This window comes from Dromaius novaehollandiae, chromosome 7 (assembly GCF_036370855.1).
Source record: "Dromaius novaehollandiae isolate bDroNov1 chromosome 7, bDroNov1.hap1, whole genome shotgun sequence".
Classification (NCBI taxonomy): Eukaryota; Metazoa; Chordata; class Aves; order Casuariiformes; family Dromaiidae; genus Dromaius; species Dromaius novaehollandiae.
Window position 1 is genome coordinate 32890773 of NC_088104.1, and position 25374 is coordinate 32916146.

Consider the following 25374-nt stretch of genomic DNA (forward strand, 5'->3'; position numbering starts at 1 on the left):
GGCATTGTATCAGCCACCACCACGTTTGGTACAGGACTGTGCTATGTGCTTACAATTAATTTTGTCTCTTCTAGGGAAAAGAGGTTTTCCTTGAGCTGTCTATACTGTTGACTCGCAGTTTCCTTCCTTTGTCTGATTTCTTTTCTCTTCCCAAGTTCTGAATTCTTCCAGTGCTCTTCTGTGTAGTTTTCTTCCGTAGAGCCTTGTTCTGTCCTGGTTTTACAAGGCTGCCTGTCGTGGTTAATAACTGCCTCAAGCACATATGGTAACTTACCAGTGATGGCTTTTTCCTATTACAGCATACCAGCTTTGCTCAGTATGTTTCTGGAGCTAAAATGCAATGTGCAGAAGGACGGTGGTCTTTAGCAAGAACATTTTAATTATCATGGGGAATAAGTTGTGTGTGTTCAGATATCCAGTATTATATTTCTTCACTCATACAAGCATAACTAGAAAGGACTCCATCCAAACTACAGTGAAAAATATTCAGCAGTATCAAGGAGTTAAAGGGTTTCTCCATATAGCAAGAGGGCAAAACTAAGTACAAGGGTCTGGTTTGTATTTTCAGTTTACCGCAGGCTAGACTTTGGAAAAGTAAATTTTTAGCTTTGGCTTAGCCTTCCAGCAGGGGCGGTGGAAACAGGCTTTCTTATCTGAAGCATCTCACTGATTATTGCGGCCTCTTTGGAGCTGATCAGGAGCTTTGCAGTGATGCTCTGTTTGTGGGGAAATGCTAATGAGAGGAGTCAAAGCACAGAAGTTACTTTTGCTAACAGGATTAGTGTCCTTGTGGAGCAAGTCCAGCCCTTACTGGAGATGGGAAAATCCACACCGAAGCTCCTGTTCAAGGAAATCAAACTTTGTTAGTTCCTGTTTTTGCACTAATTATTGCTCTTCAGGATCATGGGGTTGTGCTTCCGCAGCCTCTTGCAGATGGTATCGGGAAGCTCAGCACATGCTCTCAGCTCACCTAAGGCTGTATAGCCTTGTTTCGGTATTAGCGCTATGTGGGGCCCAAACTAACGTGCCCTGTGGAGCATGTGGAGTATTAGCTGCAAACTGCAGCTGCGCAGCTTGGATCACAGGTAGCTTATTTTGCGGGTGCCGTCATGAGACAGTGCAGGCAAACCCTGGAATATTAAAGGATGAAATCCTGGTTTCTTTATTTGTTGTTTTTCAGGTACCTTGCCCGTCCCTCTCCACCAAACAATAAAAATGCCTACGCTGTGATACACAGTAATACAGTAAAGCAAAGCCCCAGAAATAGTAGTAATGTTCTAAGATGTTTTGTTACTGTTAATGTTTTCTTGCAACTTTGCAAGCCTTTCAGACTTGGAAAACACAATGGACCACAAGCAGAGTGCCTCTAATTGTTTATTGTGGCCAGCAGTAATGAAAACCAAATTTGAGCACTCTGCATGATTCTTCAAATAAAAAATGGTGTGCTAATATGATATTGATTTGGTTACTAATATTTATTAAAATGAGAAACTTCATTATGGAGTAGCATTATAGTGTTAAACTTGACAGGTTCTGTTTGAATTTGGGATAGTTCATAAAACTGAGAACCTGTAAGTACAGTCTTCCTCTGCGCCTGCAACCTCCTGGGCTTTGGCCTCCTGAGCATGCAGCGGCATACGTGCTGATGAGCTGGCAAGATCAAGAACCACAGTAGTTAAGGCAAACACAAATGAAAACGAGCATCAGAAATATACTCTTGCCTATGTCACATTAAGAGAAAAATACACTGTGAGCCTTAGTTCTGGATTTGCTCCAATAAAATCTAGTCAGATATTCCTTTGATCTTTAATGTCTGCAATTTCAATGAATTGTTTTAGTGGAGTGCTCTGAAACTCTTCAAAATCAAAGGGACCCAGTATATTTGAGCCTAATCAGTACTAAAGAAATGTGCTTTACGTGGATCTGAACTATTAGAATTGGTCTGCATAAATGGGAGACTTCAGTATCCAAATTAGCAATCTTATTTTACCAGCATTTCTTTGTGTGCTACAGTGTTTAAAAGAATAATAAAAAAGTAGAGCAACCATGTTGGGCTGAACTTTGCACACTTCTCCTAGCACAGTTGCAGTGTACTGTAGTGCTTGTGCATTTTACAGCAGGCGCTGACGTGTGTGCAGCAGCGATTTTGCAATGTCACAGGTTGCCATGGGTGAGAGACAGGGGCTTGTTCATGGCAGAGCTGCCATGTGTGACATGGAGCGCGCTTCCAGGAGGGGTACAACAGATTTGTGTAACTGCTTAATGCTTTAGAGGGGTTGTAAACTGTGCAGAAAGTTGCTTTGCAGAGGAGGCTGCAGATCCAGAAAAGCTTTTAAAGATACAAAGCGTGCTGTGATGATAGCCCCAGCTCTACAGTGCCTGTTCTGCAGCCATAACTGCTGCTGCTAATGTTCCCTGGCTCCTGCAGCTGCAGCCGCCTCTCTTCTGGGCTCTCGGGGTATTGTAAGGCTAACTTTGCCAGGGGAAAAAACAGCTTCATTAGCATGCTGACTTCCCATATGTGAAATGTTCTCCCATAAGTTTTATTAGGGGTCTTTTAAAAGCTCCCCTTCTAGTTGACCTCTACTACCTCTTTCTGGTGTGTCAGGTTTGCGCACAGCTCATGTGCTTCCTGGATGCACAGGTGCTCCGGGGCTTTCACTGGGCTCTGCCAGGGTCTTTACTGCCTCTCAGCTGACAATGGTAACAGTAACAGCTTGCCCCAAGCTGTTGCATCTGCTTTCAATCCTAGGGGAAAAAAATTAGGTACAAAGATGTCTTAGAAGTTGTAGGAAAAGGTATCTTAGAAATTTTATCTCCAGCAGTAGTCAGAAGCAAGGTGACAAAGATTACCTCCTCATGTAACTTCTCCAATTGAATTGTGATTCAGAATTTTCTTCCTAGTCAAGGTCTCAAACCCTTTATTTAACAGAAGCAAGTTGCCTGCAGCATATTGGTGCAGAATGCAGAAGGTATTGTCATTTGACCTAATAGAAATTTGAAAGCTGTTTTCCACAGATGAAATGTTTATGCATTACAATGCCGCCATTCTGCATGACTGGTTCACTGATAAGCTACAAGTTAGAGTCGTATTGTTTTGGATGCTGGACAAATACATGAGGGAAGCAGAGTTTGCCTTTGTGAGCTCTTGCAGTAAAGTAGAAATATAGAGGAAGGAATATTATCCAAAGTCTCTAATTAGAAAAACTTGAGATGGTAGCAAATCTTGTCCAAACTCGCATAAAAAGACCATGGCAAAGCCAAGAGAGAAATCAAGATCTCCTGACTGCATTCTGTGCTTTCGTCGTCATGAGGCCATTCCTCTGGGGTTTCATTTTTTTTTCCCCTAGACAGGGAAAATGAAAGATCTCTTTAGTCCCTGGGGTGCTACTGTATGGTCTCCCACTACTCTAAGCGTCCTGCCTGCAGCACTGGAATGTGACTGTGCTTGTTGCTTGCTCAAGGATTTAAGCCATTTACTTTGTTTGTTTATAATAGAGTTCTGGTGGGAAGGCAGATGTTATGTGGGAAAGCTATTTTCTGGATCTGTTTATCCCAGTTATGTGGAATCTTGTAGACCACCGCTAGCAAGTATCTATTAGGGATCAATTTTGTAATTTGGCATTTATATAAGAGAAAAAGGGGCAATGTGTTGGTTCTTGGAAGCTTCTTGGCATCAAAAAACAGTGATTTGGCATGCTTTGGTGTTTAAAATGGACATGTGTATGTCTTTGTTTCTATATAGTCATTTGACCTTTTGAAATATTGGCATTTTAAGAAATGATCCGAATTTGTACGTCTGACATTAAACAGCTGACTTGAACTCCCAAAATACATTGCCTGAGCAATACTTAACTATGAAGAGATGTTTCTAAATAAATCTCTTTTGAATGTCTGTTTCCAAAATTAAAAATCACAGTCTTCACTCTTTCACCCACCTTTCTTTACCTTGGCATCTCAGGATGCTTCAAGGAACTCAGCAGTTGAATTGGATGCTATCTTGGTAACAGAATAGCTGAAAAGGGTAGGGCTGCAGTTTCCTGGGACTCCTGTTTCGGAAGGTAATCTTCAAGATCTGGCCTACATTTGTCTTCTGCTGAGACTTTTCAGCACTGATTTTACAATGGACTGTATTCACAAATTCTTAAGGTTTGTAAGAAAGCTAGTTAATATATTAATGTTTTGTCAAGAAAGCGCCCTAACTGGGGTCTCATTTTGCCCGTGAAGACTAGAAAGCTTCTTACTCTTGGATATCTGTTGTTCTTACCAAGAATTTGTTAGCTTGTGAATTTCCAAAGCTGTATGGGTTGAGAGAGCAAAGTAAACCCTGTAGAGAGCTAATTTTTGTCTTTTCATATAGTTCAGCCAAATAGATTAGCTATGGATAGAAAATACTTTCCTTCTTATAGGGAGGATGACCACAAAACCAGAACTTTCTTTTTCTTTTTTCTTTTTTTTTTTTTTTTGAAAAAAATATATATAGACACACACTGCAGTGTGTGTTTGAAAGAAACAAAAATCTTAATTGTTTTGCAAGGACCGGCTTCAAATTCAAAACTCCTTTTCTGAGATTGCACGGATGGTCTGTTGCTGCATGCCCCTGGGGTGCTTCCCTGCTGCACTGGGTGCTGGGCAGACGGGAATTGTCCCCCTCGGAGCTGGAGTCTGCTTGCCAAGAAGGGAGGCGACTTCAGGCCTGTTCCCCTCGCAGCCCTCTCTGTGGGCGCTTGGCGAAACCAGCTGGTTTCTGAGGTGTTTGGTCTGTTCCAGGCTGCTGTTCGGGAGGGGAAGTATTCTGTAGAAGATTTCTGACCAGTGCCAAAGCATAAGAGAAAGTATGTGTTTGTTTAGAAATGGGGAGTCTTGAGCCTAATTAGCAAAGTATTAGGCTTCATCACAGCAGTAGTTGTAGGATGAGTTGTCAGCAGTGGCTGCTTCGGTTTCATCCTGCGGGTTGTAAGCGTTGCACTGATGAGCTACGAGAGTCTCTGGAAGCCTCATAATACTTGTTTTATCAGTGCAGTCTAGTATGTTCAGCTCTGTTTTAAGTCAAACAGAAATTGCTGTGTGAGTTTACAGCTTGCCTGTGCGCATGCATGTTATGGAAGATGAGAAAACTTGCTCTCTTTGCTTTCTGCTTAGGATTGACTTTGTTTAGCATTTAGCAGAAAATTGCTTTAGACATGAAAGTTAGATAGGGAAGGGCTGCGGCGCTTAATGTTGTTAATTTGTGACCCTGCAGCCCTGGATGTAATTCCATGCTCTGCTGAGCCCCTGGGTGAATAACACAGGCTCCCTGTGCCCCTGTTCTGGGTTAAAAGATTCATATTGTAGCACTTGCCTGTAACACAGAATTGTGGGATAAATCCAGCTGGTGATTGTCAGGCGCTAAGGTGTTACTGGGAAGGAGCTAGATAAAAATCAGAGGTGTAGGGGAGAAAAAGACTAGTTAGTGATTATGGTGACTTGTGTGTTTTGGTAAGCTGGTTTTCTAAGGCTGAGTGACTAGCTCTTTCTGGGAGTTACATGTTGTGTGCAAGTGTGTTTTCAGGTTGGTCACCCAAAGTTGCTGGCTCTTTCTAGAATACCTGGTCAGAAGTCTTTGACTTCCTGCTTTTAATGAAAATCTCTACCAATATTTTCTCTGTAGAAATCATTGTTTTTCTTCTGTAGTTACTAGTCATCCAAGTAACAGGAACCTATGGCATCTGTGTGCAGCCCTTGCACCTCCCCTGGAGTCCCCCGTTATTGGAAAGCCATGCTTTACTGTGTGTTTTTATTTCATGGTTGTGGAAAGAGATGCCAAATACTTGGGTTTTAATTCACATTTGAACAGTATCTGCAGGCAGGGTGGGATGTGCCTGTGGTATTTCTTGCCCCATGGGCACAGGGGAATGCGGACCTCGCAGCTGAAGCGGGGAGGTAGAGAGAGCTGTGCAGTTTGTGGGCGACCAAGGCAGTTAATTGTAAAATAAGACTGTTGCCTATCCTTGAGCCTGAGCTTCTGTTGACATGATAATCGTGATGTACGAGATCATTCTCTGTTCACAGTTTGATAGCGAATGGAACTTAAACCATTACTCTTTTCCAAGGAAAACAGCAAGTTTAGAATCTGGAAATAAGAATTACGCTTCATGTCTGTCGAGGAGCCGCAGCAGACCTGCCACTGACTTGTATCCTGACTGTAGATCTCCCAGGTGACAGAAACGTGTCAGAGGCTGTTAGCCTTTAGGTTTCTTTCCTATGAAGCTCTTCTGTTTGAGGCTTTGAAGAGATGATGGGAAGCTTGGATGAGGGGACACAACAAACTCCACCTCTGCCTTCATGCAGTTTGTATGAGCACGTGAGGACTGCAGCTGAGCTCTTACAACACTTGCCACGCAGATGGAGTCAGTTCTTTGTGAACATCTGTGTCCTTTTCTTCTCCCTCCCCCAACTGAATTAGTCACAGAAATAAGTGTATGATTGGGCTTTCTTATCATTTTAAACAACGTTTGTAACAGGCATTCTGTTATGTAGAAGTAACTACTTAGATTCTGACAGTATTCACTGACATCTAAAAGGTGTTTTAGGGTATATGTACGTATTTATTCACTGTTACAAGTGTTTCTTTGTATAAGTATTAAATGGAAGAATTACATATAAATAACGAGTATTTTAAAAGGAAAGTCCTCAGTAAAATGTTTTGTTTTGCATTGTTTTTCTTCAACAGACATACATTGGCAGCGTGGTCATATCAATAAACCCCTACAGACCTCTACCCATTTATTCTCCAGAGAAAGTTGAAGAATACAGAAACCGAAACTTTTATGAGCTCAGTCCTCACATGTAAGTACATTGAAGAAGCTTTAGTTTCCCTTCTGTTTTGAAACAGATGGTACCAGCTGTCTTTCTCATCAAAAAGCTTATGTTGATTAAAACAAACAAAACAAAAATCACCCCCTTTGAAATGAATTCATATTAGTTGATTCTTATTTTAAGGAAAAGTCAAGATAAATGACTCCTTCCACGTCATGTATTTAGATCCTGGTATGTACACTTCAGAACATTTTCCTGCAACTGTTAGTGATAGTCTCTATTACAGCTTTGAAAAGTAGGTAGTTTGTTTTTAAGGAATCCTACTTCTTTCAGAGTCCAGATTGCCTTGTGAAAGCATCTAAATGTTAAATGTGTTTGAGTAGTATAGTATTACTTTTGATATTTGAAGCTCTTTATTTCTCTTTGCACTATACAAAAAAATAAACCCGTTATGATGAATGCCGAACATAATCGGATATGTCTGGATGGTATGAGCAGAAAAATAAGAGCTTTCATCTCCTCTGTTCTGTGCTAGGCACAAGTGAACTAATTGTAAGAGGACAACCAGAGTGCCATCCATAGATATCCACACACACACAAAATGCAAATTTTAAGGATAAAGTATATTGTATATGTACAGATATATAATATATTACAAAATATAACTTGCATATGATGTAAATTCCAAGACTAAATTTAGGAATGGAAAGTCTAGACAGTAGTATAATATATTCTCTCTTTCATCTGCCTTTTATAATTCCTGTATGGTGTGCGTATTGCAAATAAGTCAAAGGCTTTGCCTGTGGTTTAATCGCTTTACTGTGCTGGAATATGGCTGTAAAGAACTGCCATAACCTATATCATGTGGGCCTAGTCAGAGTTATTGATGTTTGATATTGCATTAACTGAATGTGGTAAAGTTCTGTGCCTAATAGGACAAGAATTTGATCACAGGTCTGGTATGGCTGAAAATAAGGGTCTTGAAGACAAGATACCTCATTTTGCAGTCATCATTTCATCTTGTTAGACACTGTATTCCTGAGATTAAAGCTAGCTGTTCCTCTTTTCTGCATCATGCTGGGGTAGGTAAGTGTTCCCAGCATACTGTGAGATGGTCACTTGACTTTGCATTCACATATTCAGGAGACTGTCTTGAGTGACTACTGATCAGATAAGTGTCTAAACATGGGCATGCATTTAGGCATCTTCCTTTAGTGTTAGCTGTTAATTTAAGAGGAAGAGATGTGTTCAAATTGTTTTGGAAGTTATCTTGTACTGATTTATTTTTTTGCTTTCATCCTTCATCTATAGCTTTTGCAGATATATTACTTGTAATGCAAACAACCAAATAATGAGATCAAATAAGCTTCTTGTAGTTCTCAGCTTCATTGGATCCGAACTCTGACTATGTTCAGGTTTTCTTTCTTCACAATTTTGTTTAGCAAGCACAATTGCGTGCTAAATTAGCACAATTGCTAAAAGAACTTTCTGCTCTGCTAACTTTGTTCAGCTGCATAAAATCTGCTGTCATATGAGAAAAGATTTTAAAAATAAAATCTAGGGGTAACTGTTTAGTGTTCTGAAAGTCAGAGTTATATAGTACTTGATTCCATTTAGAATAGAGTAATACATTGATCTCTGTGACTCTGTTTTTCTTAGGAGAGATGGATTTCCAGAATAAAAATGGTCAACAGACATTATTATACATATTTATTTGTTCACTGCCTAATCCAACCAAATATGCATTGTACTTCGATTAGAGAAATGCTTGCTTATCAATATCAAGGGGGAAATTGTCTTCAAGGCAGTAAGGCAGATATCAGAAGCTTGGATAAAGAGACTCTGGAAAAAAATGAGAATCTTAACTCAGTAGAAAAACGTTTCATAAATGTCATTCATTGCTAATGACATTCATTATGTCATTATGGTCAGACTGCCATCTCAGAACAACAATTTCTGGAATCTAAACACTCAAAATCCACTTTAAGAGTGGTAGGTTGAAGTGGGAAAATGTTGAATATTAACTTATGTGAGGAAATATTGACTGTGTAATGCTAATATGATTTTCTTTGCAAGTTTGGATAGAGTGCCAAGCAGTGAAAAGTAAAAGACTAATTTGTCTTGGATAGATATGATCCGTCCACAGGTTTTCCTTATTTGGTGCTGCTCCTACAAAAAATTATGTCTTCTAACACCTGTTAAATAGACAAAATACCCTTAAAAATACAGGCCTAGGAAATAATCTTTAGTACGGTTTCTTTTACAGATACAGTATTTTCTTTTCAAACTGTAGAAATATGGAATGTTCTTACCTGGTGGTTGACTATTTGGGACATGGCTCAGCCATGAAATTCTCCTTGCCAGTCTGTAGAGGCTAATGATAACTGTAGAATAAGAAGAGTGACTTTTGTCCCTTCTCAAAAGGGGAAAACTTCTGACCATCTTGAAAAGATACTTTTAAAATATTGTAGTTACTAAAATTAAATTTTACCTATGTTGCCTTAACTCATCTCTTAATATCCTAAACAACTTTTCATTCCCTTTAGTATGTCTTGCCTTGTAATGGTAGCCTACAGGTTCATGACGGTACAGTAGTTGAGCTCAGAGGGTGGTGATATGCTCCTGTTGCAGCCAAGCCTAGGCTATTCCCAGCTAAGCAGAAAGATATTTATTAGGCAGTTGCCTGCCATGCTGTTGGGTGCAGACAGAGAGCTCTGTCTACAGTGGGATAGGCATGGCCCAGCCTCGGTGCTTGCAGCCTAATGCCAGGGTCGCCTGGTCAGAGAGGAGCAAACTGCTGCTAAAGAAGGGTTCGGGCACATCTGGGGAGGTTGCCACACTCTTCCGCAGAGAACTCACAGGCTTTTTTAGCAGCTCAGGAACTGTAATGAAGAGATGCTGTTAGACAGATTGCAATTTGAGGTATTTCTTCTGATGTGGGGAGAAAAAACAATGTTGACTTTTTGAGACCGACGTACTTATTTTTCTTTGACGTGTAAAGCTCAGCTGAGCCACGGCATCTTCAGAAGAACGGCCGGGGTAAACCCACTGCACCATTTAATTGTACGCCTTGGGAAAAAACTTCTGGTTCCTACTGTGTAATCCTGAGCAAACCAAAACCCTTGGTCATTTATAAGAAAACCTATGCATATAATCTAGGAAGTGTGTTCATAAATAAAATGATGTATCATGTGTTTATTATTTCAGCATCTCCTTCTGACAAATAATCCATCTAATTTTTATTACTAGTGCTGGCTAGAAAAATGCAGCTTCACAAAATTTCTAGCAGTGGATTAGATTTGAGGAGATTCCTGTAGAAACCAGTGTTTGTGGCACAAAAACACTTCTGTCAGAAACAAATGTGCTGCCACCTGTTTGTGTGGTAGCTCATATTCTCCAAGGTTTGTCATTTCAGAGAGACCCTTTAAGTTTGGGAATCTCAGGTTTTAAGTGTCTGCCTCTCTGCAGCAGACTGCCAAGTGACATTTCCAGAGCTGGGGCTCTGTGTAGGAGTTTCCTGGGAAATGAGGGCTCTAAATCATGTTTTAGTTATTTTTCAGTAGTTTCACATGACCCTTCTATATATGCTTGAAGTATGTGTATGTGTTTGGATATGATGTTTGGTATAAGGAGGATGTGCTTGAAAATCTTAAATGTTCCAGTAAAATAGTAGGCTTGGTTAAAAAATGAAAACAGGGAAGAAAAAGGGGAGAGAGAGAAGTATATAATGATGTGGAAGAAATCCATATCTAGGGATTTCTTTTCATATACAGTCATTGAAAGAAGCGTATAATCATGGGAGTGAAAATTTGGTGTTTTCTTAACCCTAATGTGGACCCAGTAAAGACAGAGTGCACACCTAGTCCTTTGCTCTGTGTCTCCAAGAGTGGCTGACACTTTCAATGCTGCTAGTTAGTACTTAATTGCAGTTTTGAGTGGGGTTTTTAAGTGTTCTTTGAAAACTAGAATAAGGCTGCAGATTCATTTTGAATGAGCAGCCAAGTAGAATTTCCAGGAGAAGCTGTTTCTGATCAGATAATTTTGTACCTGTTAAAATTTGATCAAAAAGGTTTTTTTGTAATGGTTTATTCCTCTCCATATACGCTTCTATTGTTTCCCTAATCTGTGGCTGTTTGCGTAGTTGGAATAGGAGGTTTACCAAGATTTTTAATTGTTTTTCAGTGTTCCATTAACGTTTTTCTGTTGTTGTCTTTATCTGCAAGTCAGGATCAAACTTGTCTGTGGCTTGATGGGGCAGAGTATGACATTTCAGTGTTCAGATGATTCAGTGTTTAATGTGTGCAGTCCTTACCCTTCTGTTCTGCTCTTTCTGTTAATGTAACTGCTGTTTTGCTTACCTTGTGGTAACCTAGACATGAGAGAGAACCAAGATGTCTTACATTTTGTTGCTAATCCATTAGTGACTTCCACCAAAAGTGCCTAGTATGAAGTAATGACAAATGCTGGAAATCTTTAAGGCAAAGGCAATAGGAAATAAATGGTTTATCATACCATTTTTAACCATCATGATGTATCACTTTCCTACCAGTAACAGATTTGCTTTAAGGGATTGCAGAGTATGTGCTCTCTTGCATCTGCTATCTTAACCTCAGCTCCTGATTATTACCAGCTCTCCGTCTCTGGGAGTAGCATGGCACATGGCCTGTGCTCCCTGCTGTCACCTTCTGAAACCTTAACCTCTCACTTTAGAGGAATCGCAGACAGTTTTTGAAGTCAAATACTTCAGAAGAGATGATAGTTTCATGTTAAAAGCTTTCAAATTAGTGGAGATTTAAACTCTTGCGTGCAACTTTTTAAAATCAATATGCCATTATATAGGCTACAAGCACAAAGATATCAACTCTGATGCCTCTTGCAATGCAAAGTTGAGAAAGTTAATAATGTTCCCCATTTTAATGATCATCACATAATAAATCTTGGGACAAATCATTCTCACACTGATACTCACAATTATTACACTGATAATATATAAGGTTTGCTGTTTCCTTTTCAAGTCAGGACTGTTTTGAGCCAATGTAAGCAATAAATATAGAATTGCTGCTGGCATTTTTTGCTGGTATTCCAGGTTTACATGTCTTCAGAAGTACCGGCATTACAGTAACTCTTTCTCCTCCTTGATTTAAAGCAAATATCTTTGTCTGAAGGACATGATAAAGTCTCAGCTGTGAGGGATAGTTGTTGCCTATGTGTAAACCTAAGGCTTTCTCTGTAGGTGTCAGGGTTTTAGGATACCCCCTAGTTTATTTTGTTTGTGAAAAAGGGGATGGTGAGGTCAGAGTCCATGACATAGTTTAGTGTCATTTATTGTCCTAGTATGATTATTTTCTCGTTTTCTTTTCCGTTTATCCCTTCCACACCTTCATTTGCTTTTTTGTTTATTTTTTGCCACGAATGGTTTGATTCACCTTGCAGTATCCCCTGTTCACAGACCTTTTGTTCCTGTTTCTGGTAATTCCTGACTTCGCCAAATACTCGGTCTTTGGACTTGTTCATGTGGCTCAGCAGAGTACCTCTTTCGGAAGAGATTTATAGTCTAGGGAACAAGATTACCTCAGAGGTTAGTTGGCAAAATTCCCCACTGAGCAGGGAAGGAAGATCTATGGCTGACAAAAGTCGTAAATAGCAATTAGGCTGCCGGTACCTAACTGCTAAACCCATGCTAGGAATGAACTGAAACAAGTTTTTTTTTTTTTTTGTTTAGTGTGTTTTTTTTTTTTTTTTAAACAAACTACACAGGATATTGACGTTTTCTTTTGGAAGGAGTCTGACTTAATGATCCTTTCAACCTTTATAATGAGGCAGTACTGGATGTGGTGTATCCATAAATGTAAATCCCTCAAGCACATAGATTGAAAGGGGATGAAGCATCACAGTTGCTTCAGAAATCAGCAGGATTTCGTGCCTGAAAAGAGCCTGTTGTGTTGCGGGCCGCTGGCACACTACCTGGGGGATGCAGTGCTCCCTGAATTTTAGGCTCGGTAGGAGAGCTCTAAAAGCCGTGCGAGGAAAGCGAGTTACGAGGAAGGCAGCTGTGACGTGGGCTCGTTGTAATGACAGACTGATTCTCTAAAGAGAATTTTGAAAGGATCTGTGAGCTTCAGGACTTAGGATGCAAGGTAAGATTTTTCTTGCGTGCAGCAATAAATTCAGCTCTCCTGAAATCTGAGCGGGGCTATTTTAGCTGGGTTTGGATACCACATAATGGCACCCGCTCACCTCCATGCTTGAGAGGCTATTGGAGGTGAGTATTATAATCTTATTGACATGAACAGTGGTTGCTTGTTTGCTATCGCTATTAGATTACATGAAACTCTATTTTAAAAGTGTAATTATACAGGAATTGGTTTATAACAGGGTGTGTGGTTGTTAAGAGGCTCATAAAAATGTATCCAACACCCCAAAAATGTAAACAGCCTGGAAAAGCAGCATGCAGATGAATATTGTGCTTTATCTTAATTTTTAAAATGGTCTAGAATGACATTTAGACTGGATTTCAAAGTCTTCACTGGAATAAGCCTTTCCGTCTGCTCCCTGAGTAGCTTTGTCTAAGTTAGGCAATGAAGAGGCCCTATGAAATGTTGGTATAGAGCACTGGTGCTGTCATACTGCATTAAGTGCTAGGGTATGCAGGACATGAGATTTTCAACATGAGAACTTACAGTGTTACTTGTACTTAGTCACAGAGCCTTTGCACGGTGGAGTGTAGTTACCAGGGCTATCATGGCACAAGCCAGCTCAGACCTCAGGCAGGCTGACAGTGTGGAGTTCAGGTGAATTTTTGTGCTGTTGGGGTGTTTGAACGTTTCCTAGACTACAAGGAATATAAAAAGTATCAGGACAAAACTGTACAACTCTCTCCCACAGTACCCTGAAAGGAAGAGAGAATCTGGCCTCTGTTCGGTCTTGTGCTGTCTCGGAAGCTAATTCTGCAGCTGCACGTACTGCAAAGACAAAATTACTCAAAAGCACCAAACCCACTTGCTCACAGATGATTTCAGTCTTCACAGCCATTTCAGTGCTTTTGAAAACTTTGGCATTACTATCGTTAACAGTCCATAAAGTCCTTTCTGACTTTGGACGCAAAGCAGGTGCTGTAAGATACTTCAGAGAAACTTCCTCTCCATCAGCAACCAGCAAACCTTGCTCCACCTGAGCGCGGAGGCCGATTCTGCCAAAGCCTCTCCCGGGCAGGGCCCTGGCTAACTCCTGCGGTGCGTACACAGCCCTTGCTTCCTTGTCTGGAGTGTCTTGGAGGCTGAAAGGAAAGTTAATGCATACATTGATGCCAGTTCACTCTTACAAGAAAATACAAGAATCGGGTACCTTTAAAACATAATGACTACGAAGGGGAAAGGCTTAGCTCAAGATCTGTTCCATATGCTTCTGAAACTCTGTAAATGTCGTCATGGTATATGGAGGAAAATAATCTTGGGGAATCCTTTATGAATTAACTGCTGGCTTAGACGCTAAACAAAATAACTTTGTTTTTAGAACCGTTTTCAAATATTTACTCGTACCCCTGTACACAGCATACTTTCACATTTGACTTTAGTCATGTCGAGGATTAAGAGTCAAATGTTTTTATTTATCTATGACAATCTCGCTCTCTTTTTTGCATATGAGTGTAATTGTCTGTGTTTACTTGTAAGCATGAAAAAGTTTGGGTTTTGGCTAGATTATGTTAGAGCCAAGATCATCCTCCCCCCAAAAAAGCTGTAATATATTTTGGATATTTGAAGATGTGTGTTAATGCTCCAGTAATTTAAACTAATGGTAACTTTTCTTGCCAGATCCCATTTCTCTCATTTTCCTGGAACTGGAACATCTGGCTAGATTTTATATTATTCCATTGATATTTTTAGGACATAAAATGCTTAGGTTTTTTTTTTTTTTTCTTTTTTCTTTTTTTTTTAATAATTCACATTGTCACATGAAGGAGAATCCCTCTAATTCACACGAAAGACTTGGGAATCCATCCGGTACAACTGATCACATTTTGTGAATGAAATGGACACTTGATTAAATAAAGGAAAGGACCTGCAATAATTTTTTCAGTGTTTTGTGATGTGGTTCTCCAAACGTGTCAATACATGACTGTTCTTTGTATATTTTGAATATTTCGTACAGATCCTCTTCCAGCTCTTTATTTGTACATCTAGGCTAGGAATAAGACGAGCATTTTTCATGCTGTTTCACAAAATGAAATTCTTTCAATTAGAAAATCGACTGATGTTATGATAGGACTTGGAAATGGAAATATATTTTTAAAAAGCTTTTGCATCTTTAAATATTTTTAAAAAGGCTCTGATGGCTTTGGCATGTTTTTCATTAACATTTTAGGTTTTTTTGCACACAGAAAAGGATGGGAAGTCCTTCATAGGAGACAATGGCATATCTTATTTCTTAAATTCAGTCTTAAAAGTGGAGGCAGGTATAGGCCCTATCAATCAGAATTAGATTGATCCTATTTTATGCATAGTGTATGAATGGGTCAGATTTTTCATTATGCCTTTCCTGAATTGGCAGCATGGTACTCTTAAGAGCTGGAATTTCAAATTGCAATTAAGAACAGCTGTCATTCCTTCTTTAAAAATGTCTTTGTGTTTAATGTTTTTTTTCTTTTTCTTTTTTTTTTTTTTCCCCTTAGCAATTTATAACACACCAGTAAATGCCCATTTACTATACTGGGAGCCTTTGACATGATTTTAGATACAGCATAAATGAGGGTAAAGTTTAGAGCCTTAGAGAAACTTCAGCAAAACTCAGTCCATCTCCTCTTACCACATTTAGAGGCAGAACTTTTTCCAGTTCTTTTTTTCCGCAACTATGTGCGGAAGGTTCTGATTTCTTCAACTCTGAGTACAACATGGTTAATGTAGTTTGGGTTATTAAAGATAAACTTTTTCATGTTATGAATCAGGAAATACACAGTCTTAATATTTACTGTCTAGCACACTAAATAATCTGTTCCTTATGTTTTTGATAGATAAGAGAGCTGGAACTGGGGTTTACAAATAAAGGTTTGAACTACAAAGGCAGTCTAAATGTGATCATTTCAGTAAATTCGAATCTGCGTTTTTCTTGTATATGCAGTTTCCCTTTGTATACCACAGAAATTGATTTTTCGTCACTAAACCTTGTGGAGTTCAAACTGGAAGTGGTCATGGTTGCTACAAAACAATTCTCAGTGAAGATGTATCCACATGACAAAAAAGATCTGTGTAGTTGACATCCTTCCTGGGTATCAACGGACCAGTCAAGGGCTTCGTTAAATCTATCTTGTCCCTTGTCCCTGGAAATAACCCCCGCAGTCTGAGTGGAGGCCTCCTGTCTGAGCAGCCTGAAGAAGGCTTTCTGTTTCCTGCTTTGACCTTTCATGGAAACAAGTTTTGGGTACGTATCCACAAAGGCTGGGCACAAATTTGAGCGAATGCTGGTTTACGGACTGAATAGCCACATTAGCTTGATGTTGTGCCTGAGCTGACAAGCCTAAGAGAGGCTTTACTGCCTATTTTGTCCTGGATATGTGTTACTCTCTGTGGAAAAGAGGACTGGAGGGGGAAAAATAAGTTATGTAAGGCTTCTTAAAGTACTTGGTTTGTTAAGAATGTTTAGAGTTACTTGAAAAGTTTAAAAAAATGCAGTAACTCCTCCGAGTAATGTTAAGTAGCAGCATACCTATGTAATTACATCATGCTGGCATTACCAGCAATCGTTTCAGGATTTTTGACAATGATTTTTATTTACAATTATTTGTTACTGTTATCTCTGATAAACTTACTGTGGGCAGCCGCATACAATACGAATAACGTTGTTTTTGTATTACAGGGCCTAGATTTCAATCCGATGTGATTTATGAATGACAATGGGAATGTGATAATACTCCTATTTCTCCAGTATTGTAATATGAATTCAGTAAAGTGCTCAGAGTTTTTTCTTATGGCAAACTGTGTTGCCTTTCAGCGTGGTCTGTTGTACTAACATATGGCTGCCGTCTCTTTAATCTCCCTCGGCAGAGCTGCAAAGTCCTTCTTAGGTGCATCTTTGTATGTGAGTTTTAATCTCGCTCGGCAGAGCTGCAAAGTCCTTCTTAGGTGCATCTTTGTATGTGAGATGCTGTAGCTCTTAGGTATGTGCAGCACAACGGAGTTCCCTTGCATTACAGTATGCTGTTGTCCTGTGAGATGAGACCTTTTAAAGTGTAGTTCCTCTCTAAAAAGTGAGTATGTAAAGCTGGGTACCTCACTTCCCTGTTCTTCCCCTGAGTACTGGACCATGTCTAGTTACTTTAGGGTCCTTCATTCTCCAGTTAGTGGTGTAGAGCAAACTTGCCTAAGAGAATATTCCTGCTTTTGCAACCAAATTATTTGCATCAAAACGTGCCTGTAGGAGAACAGGGTAACAATGCATGCTTGTTGCAGAAGCTAAAATTTGACTTGCAAGATCTCTGCTGTTCTGACTGCATTAGGAGGAAATTACTTATTTCTGCCTTCTGACTTCAGATTGATATTTTTTAGGGCTGCAAATAGAAAGATTTTCTCTTTGCTATGTGTACCAAATACTAAGTGTACCTAATTTTTTGAGGCTGCAGTATGGAGCACTGCATCTTTACTAATCATTTTTCAACGTGAAATCATAAAAGAAGCACACCCTTCTCCCCTGCCCAGAAAAAACCCTGCAACCAATACAGCCATATTGTGGTTTAATTTGGCAGATCAAGGAGCCACTGGCATCTATATTTGTGCTATACTGCTGTCTTGGACAAGCTCAGATTTATAAGGTCCAAAGATATGTCCTATTAAAAAAAGAAAAAAAAAAGCCAACAATTTATTCCCATCTATACAGGCAAAGCCAAGGTATAGGGTATCATTGTTCTTCTGATAAGTATTTCATTTAACTCACTCGCTCTGGGCTCAGTTTTTTGAAATATCTATGGATATTTTTAAGGAGGTATGTTTAGTCATTATCAGTATTTTTTAAATGAGCAATAGTTGTTTCTCAGTGTTTTGTTTTGATGGAATATGTATTACGCTTAGCCACTGAAGATAAACAACAGTTTTATTTGGGAAGTCTAGTTTGTGTGCTATACACACAGTACGGCAGCATGCTCCTCTAAGCGTGGCTTGTTCTGCAGGAAAAAAAAAATGTCAAATTTGGTCACAGCTGATATGGACTGAATATGTGTGTTTGATGAGTAAACTTCCCTAATTTTCAGGTATGTACTGTGTTAAGTCAGAAACTAATTCTGCTTTCTGTCAAATATTGCGGGTCTTGGATATTTCAGCACAGAAGGGGAACATTGTTTCCCCTGCTCCCCTTTTCCCTCCCTGTCCCCACTAAAACCTTCATTTCATGAGTATATGCAAGAATTTAAAGGTGCAATTCAAATATGCTAATGTATAGATGACATAGTAACCTTGGCTTTTAAAAATTTCATATCCTCTGTAGTTAAGTCGTCACAGAAGCCAAGCAAGGAAAATCAGTTTGCCCCTCTTTTCCATTACTGTCCCATTTTGCTGCCTTGCCCTTTGATACTCCATTTGATCTGGGGAATGTGTTTGTTAATGGAATAAATGCTAATTTTTACAAGCCCAGCCTCAGGGATTCCACAGCTGCAGCATGTCGAGTGACGCCAGTCTCCAGCTACCAGCTTCGTTCATGTCCCATTAGACCGCTTCCCTTGCAGGTGGTTGCAGGCTTGTTCAGTGCAGTCAGGCTGGCAGTTTGAGGAAAATGTAGCTTCTTATACAAAATATGGCTACAAAAAAGGTCTTAAAAAATACTTTTACAGTAAAACCACTGAGTGTAAGGGGCTGACTGTTTTTGGCATTCGTTAAATGAAATGCACAAGTGCTGATTTATTTTAGGAAATAAACTGCATCTAACTAAATCTGACTTTTAATAAAAGAATGGAAAATGCTTCCTGTACTTCCCTTCAAGTATACAATGGCCCAGTACAATTATTATTATTGTTATTTTGTGTATGTGTGTGAAAAGAAATGTACTTTCCCCCAAGAAACTTCAAATCCTTGCATGGTACATTACTGCAAACTGTTTTGCTGCAGGTCTCAAAGAGGCCCAGCTGCATCCTTCTGCAGGATAGTGCAGGGTCTCTTTGGCTGCCTTGGGTAACACAGCCCAATGTTTGGCATGAGAGATTATTTTGATTGCAAACTCATCTGGTTAGTGCTGTGCCTTGGAACTGGGAGTTACCCTTCCATACTAAATCCATGGGCTAAGTATGAGTATGGATGAGGAGGTGATGATTATGCAGCATCCTGCTAGCTGATGTCATTTCCAGGAATGAGACTAGTCAGGGAGGAATCCAGCCAAGCTGTTCTTCTGAAAAGCTCATGACATGGAGATATTTGCATTTTTTCCTTGGTTAAAGTATATATTCACTGCAGCTGAAAAAAGCCTGCTCCAAACAAAAGTTTACTGTTTTCATGCTATTCTTTGCCGTAGGCAAACTATGTCATGCGTTAGACCAGCTGCCTGTTTGCAAGCACAGGTGTTCAGGCTCAGGGTGTGTACAGCTGGCACCAGCCTGTGCGCCTTCAATTCTGTGCCCACTGGTGGGTTTTTCACGGTTAGCTCACATTAACAGGACGGGGGACTGACCTGTCAGCTTGTTTACCTGCCCGCTGCTCTGTTCTACCATCATATTACGACATTACTTTGGAGGATCTAACCTTGGGCCTGTGCCTGGGTCACTCTGTGGCCAGTCTGCTGGATGTATTTCCTTGCTGCCTTACAGGGTGGAAGTGTTGCATATGCTGTGGGCATACTTTCTGGGATTCATAGTGTGTGCTAAAATTTAGAGGATTTGTTTTATGGCTTGAATTAGAACATGGTCATTGGTGTCTTCAGCTTCAAAGCTCCTATTTTCCAGTGGTTGAAGGAAAATAATGTAACAGCTGGTCATAGGCTCCTTGTAAAAGGCATTTGTTGTTTTCCTGCATAATAACATGCAGCTCTAAAGAGATGTCTTAGATGTTGAAAAAGGCAGAAAATCATATGCTGTGTTTCTGGCTTTTGTGTACAGTCCTGGGGCAGGACCACTGTGAGCTTTCAAAAAATAGCTTTCATTTTTTTTCAGACTGTCACTCAATAAAAAAGAAGCTCATTTAGTGACCAAAATTGAGAGTCTCCCACTCACTTGCAGGGGAAATATGTTCCATTTTGAGGGAGGGAAAATGATAGGAGACTGACTGGTGACGTGGGAGGCTGCGGCGGTACGGTATTTGGGGAGGAAGTGTTAGCTGAACCTCTCTCTAGGGAGGTCTCTGAGGTGAAGTCCATTGGACCCGTGTCTGAAATCTGCTGCATCCTGAGGAAGGCAGGATCTCCAGAAAGGGCATTTTCTTCTTTTTTTGTCTGTAGGCCTGAAAATATTAGGCTTAAATCAACTCTTCTTCTAAACCTGCAGTGCATATATGGGTATCTGAGAGTATGTTCCCAATCTACTGCAACATAAAATAAATCTCTCTGGCTTAACAGTGGGCTGCGTTTTGAAGCGTTTAATTTTTGAAAATCAAGAGTGCCTTTGTCTGCCCTCTTACCCCTCCCTTCCTCTCTCTCCCCTTCCTTCCATAAATTATGGCTTCTCTTTGCGAATCAGATGGGCTGATTTACAAAGCGCTGGGCTTTATTCTGCATCTAATAACCTCACGGTTGTTACCATGAATAACAAAGTGTGGAAGTGCATGCAGGAGGTATGCTTTCGATGTGTATATTAGCCACATAATACTGTTGATAAAACAGGTTACTGTGCTCACCAGGAAAATAAAATAGGCTGTCAAAATGCAGAAGTATTTGGAATAGGAGAAAAGACCTTCCATCTGCCTTAACGTGTTTCTTCGTCCTGGTGTTTAGACTTTTTTTCTTCTTTCCTGATTGGCATTTTTTGAAGAACAGCTGCTTACTTGTGAAGGTCTATCCTAGAGGAGGCTGCATCAATTTAGCTGTTACTTTATTCTCTCCAACGGCAGGCTAATCAACCTTTTCCTTTCAAGTGTGTCAAAGAGCTGAACATTAGACAGTTTGTAATTATGGAAATTGGGGAGTACATTTTTTTCCTTAGGGCAATTAGATTAAATGATTCTGTACTATGAGGTAGCAATATAAATAACCTTTTATCGTTCTTTTTCCTAAATGTTGAGGGCTTTTTTTCCTCCCCTGAGGTTTGATGGGGGAAACATATATAACAAATGGCAATAATTTACAAAATAAAACCTCAAAGCAGTTTATAAAATATGCTTCCACTTTTCCAGTCACAGATCATTAGGATTTTTTTATACCAGAGCAAACTGTGATTCTGATGTTTTAACATAGAATATTGGAGGGGATGAAAGAAATTTCTTTGCTTTTTTTACAGAGCACTTCTATGTATTCATAAAGAAAAGGAAGCAACATAAGTAATACTTTTCTGAATTAAATTATTGAAGGAATTAACATAAATTACATTTCATTGACTTTTTTAGTGTAGGATAGTATAGACTATGCCATTATAAAGCACTGATTTACGGTATATTCTATCAGTGTGTTTAGATACAGTTGGGTAGAAATGAAGTGGTACTGTGGCTGTGCTTCATGATTAAATATAGAGGTATTTGAAGGGTCAAGAGGAGGGGTTGTGTATTTCCTTTGGAAGTAGCAGAGAGAGGCGAGAGTTGCAGGACTCGCCAACTAAGCAATAGTTGTGTTAAAATGGGGATTGAAGGAGTCTGAGAAGCAACAGCCAGTGAAGGTGGGATGAAGGGGATCAACAGTGCTAGTGCGTGAGGAAAGCAGTCGGAGCGACGTTAGGTTTGTATCAGCTGATGAATGTTAATGGAGAATGTTGAAGGAAGTGACAGGAAGAATGAGAATGAGGAGGACGTTGTTTGCAAGAAGTGCCCGTAGCGAAGGAATACTCAGTCTCGCAATTTGTCTTCGAGGAAAAGGATGGTGGAAGAGAAGAGCTTATGCTGAGAGCCAGCTTGATGAAAACAAAAGCATGCATTTTACCCTTGATGCAGTGGTGGCAATCTTGAGTGTTCAAATGAAGCGTTGATGGTTGGAGGGTGTGTGTGTGTCTTCCTGAGCCCAGTGGTCGGTTAGAGCAGAGAGGTGCTGTGGAGATACTGAAAATCACCTGAGCCCTTTGGACCCCACCCCCACCCCCCCCCGGGAGGCCTATTTGCTATTTTCCTTTCTGTTTGAATTTTTGAGTTAAGACTTTTGTTTCTCTGTGACAACTCTAGCTGTTTGGGACTACGTGGCTGCAAAAGCTGGCCCCATAAAAGCAGAGCCTTCTCCTGATCTGGGGGGTGGGGAGAGCGGGCAGTTAGATTTCAGATTGTGTCTATACATAAATCTCAGCTAAAAAAGACTTCCAGTAAGTATTTCTGTATTTGTTGCGGTAGGATAATGTTGTCTTTTTTTCATGAAAACTTAAAAATGAAAGAAGAACTTATTATAAGGTGTGGTAAATGACACTGCTGACACACTCACCAACTAATTTGAAACATATGGTTTATAACTGCTTTTTAAAGTAGGAACTATTCTAAAATTTTACTTAGGCTCTGTAATTACAAGGTTGCTCAAAGAGTGCCATGTGGTTTAAACCTATGCTTGTGAATGTTGACTTTACCAAACTGCGTCTGTTGTTGCTACTAGGAGGAAAAGAAGAATTCTTTGTGGTCTGCAGATCATTAAAATATATTAAACTAAAGTGATCTGAAATTAAATTATTTTATATATTTGTAGCAAGTAGGAAATACCATGAAATTATATTTTTGTAAGAGACAGCAAAGTTTGATCAAAGGTTTGTTTATTTCTTATTGCGAAGACAGATGATAATAGATTTGAAGGCCGGTGAGGTAATGGTGTGCCATTAAATAGACAGGATGAATGATTCAACCTATTTTTTTCTTTGAAATAAAGATATCTGTTCCAGGCTCTGACATAAATGACTAATGCTATTTATGTAATGCCACAAAGACAAAGAAATCTTAAACCCTGCATTACTTAGATACATTCTTGACTATGCCTCCCTGAGTTGAGCTGTTGGAGCAGTGGATGGAGTGTCAGAGTAAATTTTACACAATTTCGGCCAGCAAACTTATAAGTGCATACATGAAACTTTTTCTAAAATGATTTTAACTTTGCTTGTTTTTTCTTGTGTTGGTAGCAGATAATTTTTGATATACTTCAGAAGTATTAGGCTTTGCTAGATTGTGTAAAAGATGGGAGGAAAAGATAATGTATGCAAAGTGTCCTTGATTAGAATGGATAAAACCAGGGTTGGACAAAATCCCATCTCTCCTCCAACTTCAGAGACTTCTTTCCAATCATTAGACTTTCAGTTTCTCTGCTGGGGTAGAGGAAAAGAGATGATTTGGTGTTTTTAACTGTGCAGTGCAGGCAGGCAGACATAATAAATATATCAAGCATTAAAATATATTCTGATAGTGGCTGTTAAGAAATTGAAAATTCAATGTATTAGAAGAGATGAATGGTTAGTAAGCTGATTAACTCAGCATATCAGCAGAGAGAACACTTTCCTGGGCTCGCCACTGACTTAATTTTGTGATGTGAAACTATTGCCCAGAAAGCTGTTTCAACTGTAAAAATACTAGTTGATGGCTGAGATCGTTTGAAGGCCAACAGGCCCAGAATAAGCCGTCAAGTCTATTAGTTCACTTAAAGTCTAACCTTGTAGGTGAGAGCCAGCTTCCTGAAACGAACCCGTGGAAACCACAGCGTTAGTATTAATATTCTCTCATGTGGCCCATAAGTGCTTGGTCCAGTTCTATTTCTTTCCTCTATATCCTACTGCTTTTTTGTCTTGCAAAAAGGACGGTGATTAATGTTATGTAAATGTAATATGAGCTGGAATTAGCTTCTCTGAGTGCCATGCGTTGTACTCTTCAACATACAAGTATATCTGCAGCAGCTTTGAACAAATATTATTCACTTCCTAAATATGTCCTGTAAGAGAGTCTGGTAAAGTGTTATTGCTACTGTAGTTTGGATGCCGGACAGTGAAGTGGATGCCAAAAATTGTGTCATGGTCTCTCAGCAGCAGAAGAGTCTTTTCTTTACTGGTTCTCCAGCATGCTGGCCATATCACAAACTGACTTTGTTGTAATGCTAAAAACATTACAGCCTGCTACTTTCTCATAAACACATTTTCACCTCCAGTTCAACTACAGAGTGCAAATGCTCCAATCACTGCACCAGTATTAAGTTTTGAGAGATTGGTGTTAATTCTGGTTCAGTGCGGCATATATATATCCAAAGGAGTTAACGACCTTTGGTCTTGGTGGTTAAATGGGATAGCTCAGCTGTCTGTGCAGAGAGGAGAGTTGTCCTTTAGTGCCTGAGACTGTGTGAGTCGGGGCAAAGAAGCGAAGGAGCTGGAGGCTGGGCTAGCCCTGGGGACCACACAGATGGACAGGAGAGGACAGAAGGGACACAGCACATGGAGAAATCAGGGTCATGTGGCATCGGTGACAGCAGCTGAGGGGACAGAAGGGGTGATTAGGTCGCTGTGAAGGAGGCACTGGGTGTTTTTTGTTCCCATTTTCCTCCCTTGGCAGAACAGCACTCGCATGGTATACTGGTCTGTTGAGCTGCCAACATGATGCAGCCTTGAAAAAGCAAACAAGCAAGAAACAAGTAAGCAAATATGATCTAACAGAGAGGAGTCTAAAGCTAATGAAGGATGAGGAAGTATAAATGGTGTTGCACATGGGCTTGATAAGAAAGCATGGGGGAGAATATGAGCTGCTCTCCATAACTGCTTTGGGGGAGAGCAGCCAGAAGGGAGAACAACTGTCTGAGCTTGAGGAGCAATGTCGGCACAGAAAGAAATAGGTATGAGCCAGCTAGAATACACGTGGGCTTAATATTTGAAGTTTTCAAGCTGTGGCAGCAAGCCTGCCTAGAAGAGGCTCTGTGCGGGTCGCTGCTTGCATTACGTTATCCATGCCACCCGTAACAGGTTTCACGACACAGAGCTGCTCATTTATAAAGGAGCTGTGGTTGCCTGGGACAGCGCTGTGTGACTACGTTATTCAAAACAAATATGTTATCTGCCTGTAGTTACCAGCTGATTGCAAAGCTCCTCAACTCTCGTAGAATAAAAAATCAAGTTTCTAAAAGACGTGTCTAATCTACAAACATCGTCTATTTTATGTTGATGTGAGAGTTCATTTCAATTTTTGTCCGTGGTTTATTTGCTATAAATAATAAACAGTATCCATGTCTAACTTAACATATGAACACTGGACATTGTGTCAGGTGCAGTGATCAAACAGAGCTCCTGATCTGCTGATTGGATGCTTATTTCATGTCAAAATATGCCATTCTTTTTAACAGTTTTTTTTCCCTGAACTTGCATAATGCATGCACGGCCTGTTCTTTGGGTTTTGCTTTCACATGCTTTTTCAGATACTGCTTGTTTAAGTCTTTGAAAGGGAATCTAGTGCTGAGTTTTCAGAGAGCTTTGTTCCGTAAAATGGAAAATCCAATTGATATGAAATCAATATTACTTTTCCTCTGACAAAA

The 25374-nt window shown here is 39.8% G+C and overlaps 1 protein-coding gene across 5 annotated transcripts in view; it reads left to right on the plus strand.

Moving 5' to 3' along the window:
- Positions 1-25374, plus strand: part of MYO1B (myosin IB) — a 118129-nt gene that overhangs the window by 24133 nt on the left and 68622 nt on the right. For all 5 annotated transcript variants that reach the window (XM_064515106.1, XM_064515109.1, XM_064515108.1 and 2 more), the window contains one exon: positions 6713-6828. In XM_064515106.1, the coding sequence (XP_064371176.1) occupies positions 6713-6828 (116 nt within the window). The remainder of the gene's footprint in view (positions 1-6712; positions 6829-25374) is intronic.